At 32.4% G+C, this 13,232-nt stretch overlaps 3 protein-coding genes across 6 annotated transcripts; 2 read left to right on the plus strand and 1 right to left on the minus strand.

Annotated features, from left to right (window-relative positions):
- The first annotated feature begins 40 nt into the window (after positions 1–40).
- On the plus strand, positions 41–6,844 carry LOC127070510 (calmodulin). The gene is made up of 4 exons (XM_051008602.1): positions 41–650; positions 3,875–4,049; positions 4,618–4,860; positions 5,600–6,844. The coding sequence occupies exons 1-4, from the start codon at positions 648–650 to the stop codon at positions 5,626–5,628; spliced, it is 450 nt and encodes a 149-aa protein (XP_050864559.1). The 5' UTR covers positions 41–647; the 3' UTR covers positions 5,629–6,844.
- On the minus strand, positions 6,760–11,051 carry LOC127070508 (gamma-interferon-inducible lysosomal thiol reductase-like). Of its 4 annotated transcripts, none has more exons than XM_051008599.1 (6): positions 10,803–11,051; positions 10,664–10,727; positions 10,404–10,540; positions 10,074–10,267; positions 9,664–9,984; positions 6,760–9,582 (listed from the first exon to the last, which is right to left on the minus strand). In XM_051008599.1, the coding sequence occupies exons 3-6, from the start codon at positions 10,513–10,515 to the stop codon at positions 9,496–9,498; spliced, it is 714 nt and encodes a 237-aa protein (XP_050864556.1). In that variant the 5' UTR covers positions 10,516–10,540; positions 10,664–10,727; positions 10,803–11,051; the 3' UTR covers positions 6,760–9,495. The 4 variants fall into 4 exon arrangements, with proteins under 4 accessions (XP_050864556.1, XP_050864557.1, XP_050864554.1 ...); XM_051008600.1 differs by having other exon boundaries at positions 10,074–10,264; positions 10,610–10,727; XM_051008597.1 differs by having other exon boundaries at positions 10,610–10,727.
- Positions 11,052–11,320: 269 nt separating this feature from the next.
- On the plus strand, positions 11,321–13,082 carry LOC127070507 (DNA-directed RNA polymerases I and III subunit RPAC1). The gene is made up of 7 exons (XM_051008596.1): positions 11,321–11,548; positions 11,614–11,661; positions 11,742–11,932; positions 12,006–12,190; positions 12,269–12,457; positions 12,554–12,802; positions 12,888–13,082. The coding sequence occupies exons 1-7, from the start codon at positions 11,495–11,497 to the stop codon at positions 12,998–13,000; spliced, it is 1,029 nt and encodes a 342-aa protein (XP_050864553.1). The 5' UTR covers positions 11,321–11,494; the 3' UTR covers positions 13,001–13,082.
- Positions 13,083–13,232: the final 150 nt, after the last annotated feature.

Raw genomic sequence — 13,232 nt, forward strand, 5'->3', positions numbered from 1 at the left:
GCAAGTCCAAGCGAGGAAGCCTCGTTGCGGGGCACGACGTGGAGCCTGCGTACGTTTCCTTCTCGAAGCGCGTCGAAGGGACGCACGTACGACGTTCTTTTCGTACGTAGGAAGTCCTTAGTGGTCCTAGTTCTCGCGCGCGTAGCAAACGGCGCGCTCGTGAGTGGCGCGTACGCTACACCTCTCCCCGCCTACTAGACTCTCGAAGCGCGCGATTGGTCGGCGATCGTAGGAGCGAGTGGTGGGGGTTGGCCGGCGTAGTGATACCCGGCCGGCCGAGACTTGCGGCAGAGCCCTCGCACACCGATAGAGAACGGTGGACTCCATTGCTGTCCTGAGTGCGTTTCTCGTCGGCCGCTGGTGTCGTATCCGCTGTGTCTCTGTCTCTATTTCTCTCTCCGGTATATCTCTGCTCTCTGCTCTCTACGCCGCGCCCGCTCGCGCACGCAGCTACACACAAATTCTTCTCTCCTTTTATTCTCGCTTGCTTCAATTTCCTCTGCGCAATTATAATACGCCGTACCGTTACGAGGAGGACGATATTGTGAATAATACCGCTCGCTCTCTCCCTGTGTCTAGTGTCCATACGGCTAAAGCTCCGTAACTTTCTCGAAGGAGCCTGAGAAAAAGCGAAAAGGAGGGACAAAATGGTAAGTCTTATTTCGTCTTATTTCTTTGTTGCGACACGTTATTAATGTACACGAGAACTAAAAGCTCTTTTGTCGATCAGAACGTCGTTTCAACGACGGTGTATCCTTGTATCGTTCTCTCTGTTTCTCTTTTTTTATCTATCTATTCATCTATCTCATCTTATTTCTCTCTCTTTCTCCCTCTCTCTTTCTCTCTCTGTCTATCTATCTATGTATCTATCTATCTATCCATCTCTCTCTCTCCTTGCGTTGACGCGCCACCGAGCGTGCACGTGCCAGTGAACGAGTTCCATCGTTGAATTTCGTTCGCTTTTGCAAAGAGCTTCCCAAAGCCATCCTCTTTTCCGTTATGGAAAGAGAGAACCGTCTTCGTATTCACCATCGTCATACTTCCTTTTCTATCATCGAGTAACGGCAATAGGAATACCCGCAACGATGGCAGCAGTAGCAGTAGCAGCAGCAGCAGCCGGCTCGAGCCGGGATTGTACCGGGATATCGTGTCGGATATCCTCCTTGCCCTGGCACATCGATCCGCTCTTTCTCCTCTCTCTCTCTCTCTCTCTCTGTCTTCTCTCTCTTCTCTCATTCTCTTACTTTCGCTCTGCTACCTCCTGCTATTAAGTGTATGTATAAACTGATTTTTATACTTGGGTAACGACACGTCGATTAAAACCGTCACTCGCAGGAATCATCTTTGTAAAAAGGAATTGTGCAATCCTCCCTGTATTTCGTTCGTCTTTGGCCGAAGACTAAATGAGAAACGAACGGACGAAATATACATGTATGTATATATGTATGTATATTCGTTTCTTCGAAAAAGGGTAGATGAGAAAGAAAGATAGAGTGAGAAAGGGGGAGAAGAGGAAGGAGGGTAAAAGCATCGTGTCGCAGCCGGCGAAATAACGCCCTTACGTGCTCGAGAAACCGTGTTAACGTGTATAACGGTCAGATCGATGACGAGCATATCGCATACGCACGACTTGTTTTAGTTTGAAGTTGTTCCACTTTTGCGAGAGTCGCACATCAACGCCATTCGGTTAATCGTCTTGAAATCGCAATTTCCCCCTCACGAACGAAAGTAACTTGCAAATATCATCTCTAACTTTCAGACGACTCGGTGTCTATCGGGTTTTTTGTACGATATCGTTGGTATTGCTGTCGTCTCTCTCTCTCTCTCTCTCTCTCTCTCTCTCTCTCTCTCTCTCTCTCTCTACGCGCGCGCGATGCACAATGCGTACAGTAACAGGGAACAAAAATTCTTACGACTGATAGTAAAATTTCCATTCTCTTATCCAGTTAATTTTTCTCCATTATCTATCATTCTTTAATAAGTATAATAAGAGTATATATACTTTGTTTTTAGGATATTATGGATAGGTAGGAATCTACCATTGAAAATCGGCCAATAAAGAAAGATCCGAAGTTAGGTACAGAACCGGTAACCGATGACGTATCTTTTTCAACACGTTTAACTTTTTCTCGCTAACTTCACGACTAATCTAGACTGATTTCTATCTATATATATTTGTTATTGTACTTTTTCCGTCGTATAAGCTTTTAGCATTTAACGTGAGGTGAGTTCATCCTCCACAAATGAGAAATATCGTGGAAATAGAAATGAAAGAGTAAATCGAAATCATCAGATAAAATTTTATGGAAATAACTGTGAAATGATGACGAGCTTACAATGATTCTACTTCTTTGAATCACTTATGATTATACGACCTACACGACATATGTATATGTATATATGTATGTATAGTTTTTAATAATATATACTCACTTCCCTGACACACTGCGTACTCTGTGTGTAATACGTATGTATATACGTATACAGCTTTCGTGGCAGAGAGTATTGTAATGTGGCGTGGTATTCGACAGTCGCTGTTCTACGATATACCTTGCTATTGATTTTCGCGGTCTCTTAGTACGACGCCGATTCTCTCTCTCCCCCTCCCTCCCTCCCTCTCTCTCTCTCTTCCTCTCTCTTCCTCTCTCTTCCATTTTCTAACTCTAAGATTTTTTTTCACTTTTCCATGCTATTGTTACCTCGTACGAATTCTGTAACCTTTTTTTTATATCCCTCAGCGAAAGGATATTCTTTAACCCTTTCTTTATTTCGTCTAAAAAATATACACAATCTATAGGTTATGTTCTTTTATTTATGGATAGTTTCGCTACTTCGTTTTTTATCCTTGTCGTAGTAGTAGTATAGTAATGGTATAATAAATGCAGAAAGCAGTTTAGAATGTGGGCTAAGGAAAAAAAACGATTCGTTGTAGGTCTAAACTCTAACGATCGATTTCTGTATTAATCAAAGAATGATGACGATAATGATGGTGGCGTGAGCTACAGTATATATACTTTTATATATATATATATATATATATATATATATATATATATAGTATATATACGAATAGATTTTTTGATTTTTCGACGATTAATTAATTCTCCTTTAAACTAAGACGATACTAATAGCATACGTATGTATGTATATGTATATATGTGTGCGTCTGTATGTATGTTTATCGTATATCGATAAAAAAATTCAAGGAGAAAATATACTATTTTAACGGACCTTGTGCTTGTGTGACACTTCCTAAGGGAAGATAAAACAATATAGAGAAATGTGTAACAAAATGTTGTAATAATCTAAAGAAAATGTTTTTTGTTAATTATTGTAGATTGATCGAGATTAATCAGGATAAATCAAGAATAACTATCACGTAGATCGAGTAATGTAATTAAAAAAAATAAAAATAAAAAAGAATTAGATCTTGTATGAATCAGTTGGGGATTAAGAAAAGAATACACATACAATTGATAAGATTAGAGAATTGATTCTTTTTCTGCATTTACGCTATTTCTAACTCTTGTCTTCATCGTATCTCTTATCTTTGCGTGAATCATTCAAACGATAACTTGTATCATCTAGTTGTTTTTTACAAAACCTACAAATGTTATATAAACTTTATTATTTTCCTAATCTTTATTCTTAAAGGGGAAAAAAAGAAAATTGTTGCTCTAGAACAATTTTCATTGTCGTTCAAAATCGAAAATTGATTGAAACAGAGAAATATTTTATAGGTTAGAAATTTGTGTATATATCTTTCTTTTCTTTTTATGAAATTATATATATTAAAAAATTTAATATAACTTCTTTTTATCTAAAAAAAAGAAAGATATTATTATAAAATAAAAAAACGTATTTTTGTCGGTAGGCCGACCAACTAACGGAGGAACAGATCGCAGAATTCAAGGAGGCATTTTCGCTATTCGACAAAGATGGTGATGGTACTATAACTACCAAAGAATTGGGCACCGTTATGCGATCTCTTGGTCAAAATCCCACGGAAGCTGAACTTCAAGATATGATTAACGAAGTGGATGCAGATGGTATATAAAACAATATGCATTAAATCTATTCTTTGATATTATTATTATAAGTAAATAAATAATTACGTTAATAAATTCTCGATTAGAGCTTGTCCTGAGAAAAAAAGAACTACGAAAAAGTAATATTATTAAATTTTCTTTATAGATAATACCCGATGATTTTTATTTTCTTTTTCTGGAACGCTATGTGTTCACGATAGTTTTATCGATTCATGTGACTTAAGTATACATCTCTTTAGTTCGTAATTATATAGGTGTATATATATAATATATATATAATATATATTATATACATATATACACACATAAGTTTAGACGTGTTTTATTTAAACGAAGTAATGCTGTACTGTTAAAAGCACGTTATATTTTTATAAAATATACATCATTTTCCTTCATCTTCTCTCTCTCTCTCTCTCTCTCTCTCTCTCTCTCTCTCTCTTCCTCTTTCTTTCTTTCTTTCTTTCTCTCTTTCTCTCTTTCCTATCCACATTATCGTATTTTTTTGCCATTTTTTAGTTTACCCCTGGAGCTCTTATTTCCCTCGTATACATCATGCGACGGATTTCAGGTAACGGCACCATCGATTTCCCGGAATTTTTGACCATGATGGCACGTAAAATGAAGGATACTGACAGTGAAGAGGAGATAAGGGAGGCGTTCAGAGTGTTTGATAAAGATGGTAATGGTTTCATATCCGCGGCAGAACTTAGACACGTCATGACAAATCTTGGAGAAAAGCTTACCGACGAAGAAGTCGACGAAATGATTCGAGAGGCCGACATCGATGGTGATGGCCAAGTTAATTACGAAGGTTTGTATTTATTTATTTATTTATCTATGTATTATTATTATTATTATTATTATTATTATTATTATTATTATTATTATTATTATTATTATATTGTGCTAAAGTTCTCTTTCTCTAGTAGAGATAGTGTCATTTGCAGATGAATTTTTGTTCAAATTCAAAGATACAAGAGATTCTCATTCACAGAGTGAAGCAAAAGTTCTTAGTTCTGTAGTATTGTAAAACTAAAAAGTTAGGCTGGTTTACAGTTTGAAGGAAAAAGGAATATTATCTCACGAAAAAGATTAATTAATTTTTAAAATCACTTAGGAACTTTTGGTTCACATTGTGTATTAATTTTATTGCATCCTCCCTCCTGTGTATGTATACCATATGAAGGTAGTTGTTTTTGATGTCAAATATACAATGAATTTCATATTAATCCTTTTAAAAAAGTTCTCAGATGTAGGATTGTAAAGTTACAAGCTAAGCTTGTTTACAATCTGAAGAAAAAAAAAATATATATATATATTAGCCTAAAAAATCTCAAAAAAAAAAAAGTAATTGTTTTTTAAAATCATTTAGGAATTTTTAGCACATCCTATATCAGTTTATTATATCCTCTCTTGTGTATGTGTGTGTACTAAATTATCATTTTACCAATTGTCTTTATACGAATATACGATGACTATAAATTTGGAATTAATTCTCCTAATAATGATGAAATGTATATTTTTTGTGATATTCTTATTTCTTTATCCAGAATTCGTCACAATGATGACATCAAAGTGAATGCAACCTGTATAATGGAAGAACTTGCGACTTGAAGTGGTGTTGACGTACTAATAAAAAAAAAAAAAATCAAGATGCAGAGTATAAAATATATGTAAAACACAAAATGCGAACCAACCAGAAAGTGAAAAACAAAACCTTGTATCCGGATGTGAAGTCTACATATATATATATTTAAAAAAATCCGCGCGGAAGGTCAACGCCCGATACGCGTTAATCATCTCGTTGTCGATAAGTAAAAAATACAGGGCAAATTAACTGTTTAATTAAAGAGCTATACTGCTAAAATCATTATCTCTGTCGAGCATATATACTTACAAAATACATGACACACACACAACACACACACACACACAAATACGTAAAAACAATTAGAAAAAAAAACATACGCATATAACACACATATACACAAATACACCCGCACAGTCGTTTTATTTCTGTTCAACAACAACACAAGAAAAAAAAACAAGAAAGAAAAAAAATATTAAAAAGTGATATACATTTAAACGTAAGATGCATAGTTGTGCGCTTATGTTCTCTAATTATAAAAGAAAGAAACTTATGAAGAGAGAAAGAGAAGTGCATTTCCTTTTCATCTCTATCCGTTTTCCACACTCGTTCTATCTATCTCTTCTCATCTCTTCCTCTTTGCTCTTTAAATTGTAAATCTTATTATTATATCTGTGTCACATATATTTTCCTTCTCCTATAAGCCTTTTACCTTCTACTACTCATCTTCATTTTCATTGTCACATCAATAAAAATGCACGTCGGAATAGTGAAAAATTTTGGTAAAATGAAGGAGAGAAATGCGCCCAGAGGAAATGAACCAGAAGAAAAAGAGATAGAAAGAAAAAGGAAGAAACGCTACGTAGCGTTATATTGCATCGCAGTTTTACTTACCGCGTGTACATCTATCGATTTTCCTTTAATTAACGAAGTGTGTAGTGACTGAGAGAATTGCGGGATAATATCCTGCAGTGTGGTAAATCCCACTACGAATATGTATGAATAGCATAACTATATCTTTTAATAAGGAGACTTCGGTCTGGACCTCATTTTCTAGGGAGAGAGAAAAAGAGAGTATAATATAAAAGACAGCGAAGAAATCTGAGTTGTATGTAGATTATCTTTAAAAAAAAAAAAAAGAAAGGAAAAAGAAAGGAAAGAAAAGAAAGAAAGAAAAAAGAAAGAAAGGACATCCGCCGATAAGTAGTGGCACGTCGTGTACTAAACAACACCTTTAGCTTGCGCGTCACTCTAGATTATGATAATTTATATAAGAAAAATGAAAATATATACATAGCAGTGGAAAATGGCAAGCAGCACTTCTTATAGATCTCCAATAATGATACATTTTTTGGCACCTTGTCTCCTTCGAAATTGATTAATTGTCTACGTCATGCGAGGAATCGTGTTAATAAGGAAAAAAAAAATATAATAATAATAATAATAAAGAAATTATAAAAAAAAAGATGAAGAAGTAAAGAGAGAACATTACTTGTATCGCGGATTAGTTAGAAAGCTCCAGATCGAGATCTCTGCGTTCCTATGGATAAGCTTCTTTTCCCTGTGCTTTTTCACGTTGCGTCTCGTTTCGCATTCGTAACGCGTTTACAAGTCGCGCGTGCACGTACATATACACATACAACATATACGACACATATACGTTACAAAACACAGAGAGAGAGAGAGAGAGAGAGAGAGAGAGAAATTGTGAGAGATTGAGAGAGTAAGAGAACCAGGGAGTGAGAGAACGAGAGATTGAGAGAGAGAGAGAAACAATTTCCATACATATACACACACTTATATAGAAAAGAAAAAACATAGAAAAATAAATTACAGTAAAACAAAACAATAACAACAACACATTATACAACATTTAATAACAAAGTGTGTTTTATCTCCGGTTCCGTGTAATCTCCTGTTTTTATCTTGCCTTCCATCGAGGAAACCTCATAACACTCGTGCGCAAAAACCATCTCACGTCGACACCACTTTTGTTGGATAAAAAAGGAAAAAAAAGTTTAAATGGATAAACAGGGGATGATGGGGTGTTAAAAGGAAGTCAAGCTACACAAGTGATCGGTGCATTGCTTTTCTTCGCCCATGGGTGCGTCGTGTCAGTCTCGTTAAGCGGAGAAAGAAAGAAAGAAAAAACGAAAGAAAGAAAAAGAGAGAGAGAGATCACAACCAGAACGGGGAAAACTGGTGTAAATTTGTGCGATCCGTACGCGATAATGTTACTTAAAAACTTGAGAGTAAAGAACAACACACGGTAACACGACGCGTATAAACACATCTAAATGCGTGTGTGTGTATCCGGGGTTGTTCAGACATAATATATATGTAATATATATTATATATACATAAAATTAATTTGCGACAAAATGAAGAGAAAAAAAAAGAAACAATTCCTCCACAGTCCTTTATTATTATTATTTAATATTGAAGTGAAAAACAGAATGAAAAAAAAAAAGAGTGAACTACTACTTGTATTTCTGGTGACCTAGATTGCATTGATTATAAAAAGACAAAATAAATGTATCCTCATTTTTAGGTCACAAATATTTATTACTTGTCCTTTTTTAATTACCAATAGACCTCTCATTTCAGCTCTCTCATCTTTTTTTAGCATTTCATGAATGGCACTCAGATTCCTTTGCTAAGAAATAACGCGTTTCGTTATTCGTGACAAAACGTATTTTACATACATATCTGCGTGTAATTAAATAAAATCTCTCGCTTGTAAAATCTTCCTCCTCGTGAATTAGATATTATAGATCGCAGCGCAGGACATTGATGATGAATATGCATTTACGCAATTGGTAATTGCTTCATACGTGTGATGTCATTTGTGAACATAAACTTGTCTCTCGGTAAAATTAGTCTAAGCGATATATGTCGATATATTTTCACTTTATAAAATTCATTTTTCAATTTCATCCTAAAAAAAAATATATATATAGAAATCGTGCATTGCTTGATACGATTCGTAATTTTTAAGTTCCTCTCTTTTATCATGCTTCATTTTCTGATTTATCGTTTAACCAAGGAAATGTTTTTATTAATTGCGTCAACCTTTGCAATTTACGTTTTTTCTTTCATTCGAAGAAAATGCTTCAGTTGCGATAGGGTTATCATTTGTATGTTATTAATGCTGTTTTAACGATTTAATCGTTCCATTAAGAATCAGTGATTGTTTTTACTTTTTAAGAGATTTCTCTGAAATAAACTAATGTGTTTCTTTCTGTTGTCAAATATATAGATGTTTGATTAATTTATTATTGAAAATTTTTTGTTATTCGATTATTATGTTATTCCTGATCTTAGATCTGAGGATATTAATTTAATTGTAAGATTAGAATTGCTCGCCTTTTACATTGATTATTGATTATTATATAAACGATATGGCAGAAGTACTTATCTATTTTCAATGCATCATGTCAAAAATGGTTGCAATCAGCGTTTAATCTTTCAGATAGTAAAAATTAATCATGGATGTTTCTTAACACTTCTTATCGTACATAAGGAAGCAGCACAGTTTGTATAAAATGTTAATGTTGAGTTAATAAATTGTTCCAATGTATAAAAATGTGCATATATCTGTATTCCTGCTTTATGTTACTTGTTACTTTTGCAATCAAGCGATCATACAAAAGAACATTATCAGAAAAACAATGCAGAGAGAAAATCAGTATAAAAATTGGTTTACCTATGTTCTAGATACGTTTGTAAAAAGTAATGAAAAACACATGAGTAAGTGTTTTCAAAAATATATTTCATGAAGATATATTTTGAATTCATCAGATTCAAATAAAGAAGTTCATCAATTAAAATCATCATTTAACATATAATATACTTTGATCATAGACAACCTTCAGGTTTGATTTTAAACAATAAACATACTTCTTGTAATAAATTTCTCAAGATTTTAGCCTGGTCCTTAACACTCTAAAATAATTATGTTATATTTAGATAGATAGTAAATAAATATAATGTATATAGTACATAGTTACATCATTATATACTTACATTATTAAGAGAGATTGTAGGTATAAAAGAAATTCGTGGCTTAAGAGCACTTGTCATTTCTCCATATCTAGCTAAAAGTTCTTTTCCTTTTGCTCCAGAATAACATTTCAAAATAACATTAAAGTCCACATTCATTTTCTGTGCACAAACTTCCATTATATTTACTGGTTCTATATTATTTTTTATCATGCAAGATAAGTAATTCAATAGAAGTGATTGATCTTTTATAAGATCAATGGCGCATGCATGTATCATATTTCCTTGGCATTCAATTGGTCCGTGTTGACATTTAAATTCATAAGTATAATCATTTTGTGTAGTCTAGAATATAAACATTTTTTAATATTAGTTATTGCTATTATGAAACGTTTTATTTTATATAATTATAACATTTAGATATATTGCTTTACCATAGCTTTCCCATATGGTATCAATGTGACCTCTACATTTTCTTTCAGTTTCATATATGTTGGCAATAAATGCTTTACAAAAAAACTTCGAGAATCAGGACACAATGTTTCATAATATACAGTTATATGAATTATTTCTTTTGGATTAGCTTTTTGCTCTATTAACATTGATTTGCTTTCCAAAAATTCTTCTGCTTAAATTTAAGAAAAATAATTAAGAACAACAATTAAAATAATTAACTTCATATTACATGTAATTGTTACGCTTTTTATCAAATAGTTATTTGACATTATTATTTATATATGATATGTATAAAAATAGTTTTCTACCTTCTGCAACATGATCTTGTGTAAACGATAACAATATTTTCGAAGATTGCCATAGAAGTATGATTGTAATAACAATCAGCAATACTTTCCATCGAAAACTGCATAACCCCATTATCTAAATTTATTCTCTACAAATACTGGAATATAAAATTACAGATAAAAAAAATATTGTATGCATATACATAATTTTATGAATATTAACTTACCAATGTGTAAGCGTATCCATAAAGATTGCAAATATATAGACATTATTTTTATACCTATTTTAAAGATCCATATGTTTATGATGTTCTAAGATGACACCATGCACAAGTTGATTCTTGACTGTAAGGATTAATTAAATTTCTTAATGATTGAAAAATAAATAATAATACTCTGATAAAATTAACACATACTTACTTAACTTTATTATATATCTACGTTTTTGATAAAACCATAAATTTCTTATCACTCTTATACAGTTAAATGCATTGTTTCACTTTCTCATGTTTCAAGGAAATGTATGAACGTTAATTGGCGCGTATTCCGGTATAACCAAGAAAGGAAAAGATTTGTCATCAATCTTACGACAAACATTCAAAAGGTATAACCTTATACACTAATTGATAATGTTAGTATAAATTGTTTCGTTTTAAAAAAAGCTTTAAGATATTTTTTATTTCTTCTATAATAATTTTTAATTCGTGTAACAATGCCGTAGTTGTATTTTTCTTTCGCTGGGTGGCAGTACAAAAATCTACCGATGAATACCATTTTAAGAAACGCGCCAATCGTTCACTTCATTTAGATATAATAACTCGTATAAATCGTACGTATATGTACTTCGATATTTCGAGTTTCGATAATTTTACTATACGATACTATTCATGGTTAGTGGGTACATGCGTCTGCGCGAACAGTTACACATTCAGTCAAATGCTACTCGCGTGTGATGTTGTACTGCTACATAACCTATAAGAGATATAAACATAGTCAATTTTTGATAATTTTATTAATTGTATTAATTGTGTAAAATAAAGGGACAGAAATAATAGTGTTTAGAGAATTAGTCTATTCATAAATATAATTAGTTTAATATTGTACAATAAAATATGGAGAAGGATCGGAAACCACGTGTATTATTAGAAGAGTATGGCATACCAAACGTAAGTTTAGAAATATGAATTATTATTATTGAACTGTTGTTATATATTATGTTTCTTTTTTTCAGATGGCAGAATATTCTTACGAACCGTGGAGCTTACAAAAATTTAAAGAAGTAATATAAATACATTATATATACCAATATATCTCAAATGAAATTTCAATATATAATTATTAATTTATAATTTTTTACAGACTTTTAGAATAGAGATTGTAAAGGAGTCTAAAGATGAAAAAGAGTTAGAATTTGATCTGATTGGTTGTCATTCCTCGCTGGCAAATGCTTTGCGTAGAATACTTTTAAGTGAAGTACCAACTATGGCTATTGAAAAAGTTTTTATATTAAATAATACCAGTTTAATTCAAGATGAGGTATTGGCACATAGGTAATAAATAAATATATATTAAAATCAAAGTTAAAATTAAGTGCATTAATATAAATTTATCAAATATATATAGGCTTGGACTTATACCCCTTAAAGCTGATCCTAGATTATTTGAATATCCATCTACTAATGAGAAAGATGAAAATGAGGTTAGTGATCAGGACACACTAAGGTACGAGATGAAAGTGACATGTACTTGGAATCCACAGCCCCCGAAAGACTCTAGACGGCCTAATGACATATATAGAAATAATAATGGTATCATTTACCAATAGAATTTTTAAAAGTTTTCATAATATAATGTTAGAGAACAGAAGTTTCATATTTTTGTTTTAGTTTATAGTAGAGACATTAAATGGATACCGATCGGGCGGCAAGCAGAACTATATCCTAGAGGTACAGAACAATTGGGTGTTTTAGAAGGAGATATTTTAGTTTGTAAAATGAGGCCAGGGCAAGAAATTCATGCATTTATGCATGCAGTAAAAGGTATTGGTAGAGATCATGCAAAGTTCTCCCCAGTAGGTATGTACCCTCTTCTAGAAAATTTCTTATATAATTTTGATATATTCAAATTATGAGTGTTTATGTAGAAAGTAAACATATTTTTATTCCATATAGCTACTGCTACATACAGGTTATTACCAGATATTCAGATAACAAAAACTGTAAGAGGAGAAATGGCTCAACGTTTAAAAAGTTGCTTTAGTCCTGGTGTTATAGAAATTGTAGAACGCCAGAAAGGCGATCCAAATTCACGAGAAGCTGTAGTAAAAAATGCTCGCTATGATAGCTGTTCTCGCAATGTTTTTCGTCACGACGATTTAAAGGATTGTGTGCAACTAAGTAGAATAACGAATCATTTTATCTGTAAGTTCATTACTCTATCTTAAATTAGTAAAAAATTTCTCATTTATTTATTTTTTGTATTTTATGTATTTTATGTTATTTACAGTTACTATAGAATCTGTTGGTGCATTACCATCAGCTATATTATTTACAGAAGCAGTCAAAATATTAAAATCAAAATGTAAGACATTTATAGAAGAACTTGAAAATCCATTATAATAAATTTGATATCTTATATTCTAAGTACAAAAAAAGAAACGTTTTTTTATAAATGATTTATTGTCATTAGAACCTCATACATCATAGGCTTTTTTCAAAATTATTTGTACTTATTGTTACAAGCATGGAACATTTTTCAATATTATAAAAAATCGTTGTTTTTCGAAAGACGGCAGTAACATCGATATAATTGCATATTTTCTTCAGTTATTTACATGAAAATATTGATATT

Source organism: Vespula vulgaris, chromosome 18, assembly GCF_905475345.1.
Source record: "Vespula vulgaris chromosome 18, iyVesVulg1.1, whole genome shotgun sequence".
Classification (NCBI taxonomy): Eukaryota; Metazoa; Arthropoda; class Insecta; order Hymenoptera; family Vespidae; genus Vespula; species Vespula vulgaris.

Excerpts from the sequence above, each read along its gene's own strand:
- LOC127070510 (XM_051008602.1), top strand. Across the intron at positions 4,050-4,617 it reads TAACGAAGTGGATGCAGATG|GTAACGGCACCATCGATTTC; the intron begins GTATATAAAACA and ends GACGGATTTCAG. Across the intron at positions 4,861-5,599 it reads TGGCCAAGTTAATTACGAAG|AATTCGTCACAATGATGACA; the intron begins GTTTGTATTTAT and ends TTCTTTATCCAG.
- LOC127070508 (XM_051008599.1), bottom strand. The coding sequence starts at position 10,515 with ATGGGGTTATGCAGTTTTCGATGGAAAGTATTGCTGATTGTTATTACA. Across the intron at positions 9,985-10,073 it reads TACCATATGGGAAAGCTATG|ACTACACAAAATGATTATAC; the intron begins GTAAAGCAATAT and ends TTTATATTCTAG. Across the intron at positions 9,583-9,663 it reads CTACAATCTCTCTTAATAAT|AGTGTTAAGGACCAGGCTAA; the intron begins GTAAGTATATAA and ends TAATTATTTTAG.
- LOC127070507 (XM_051008596.1), top strand. The coding sequence starts at position 11,495 with ATGGAGAAGGATCGGAAACCACGTGTATTATTAGAAGAGTATGGCATA. Across the intron at positions 11,662-11,741 it reads GCTTACAAAAATTTAAAGAA|ACTTTTAGAATAGAGATTGT; the intron begins GTAATATAAATA and ends AATTTTTTACAG. Across the intron at positions 12,458-12,553 it reads TGCAAAGTTCTCCCCAGTAG|CTACTGCTACATACAGGTTA; the intron begins GTATGTACCCTC and ends TATTCCATATAG.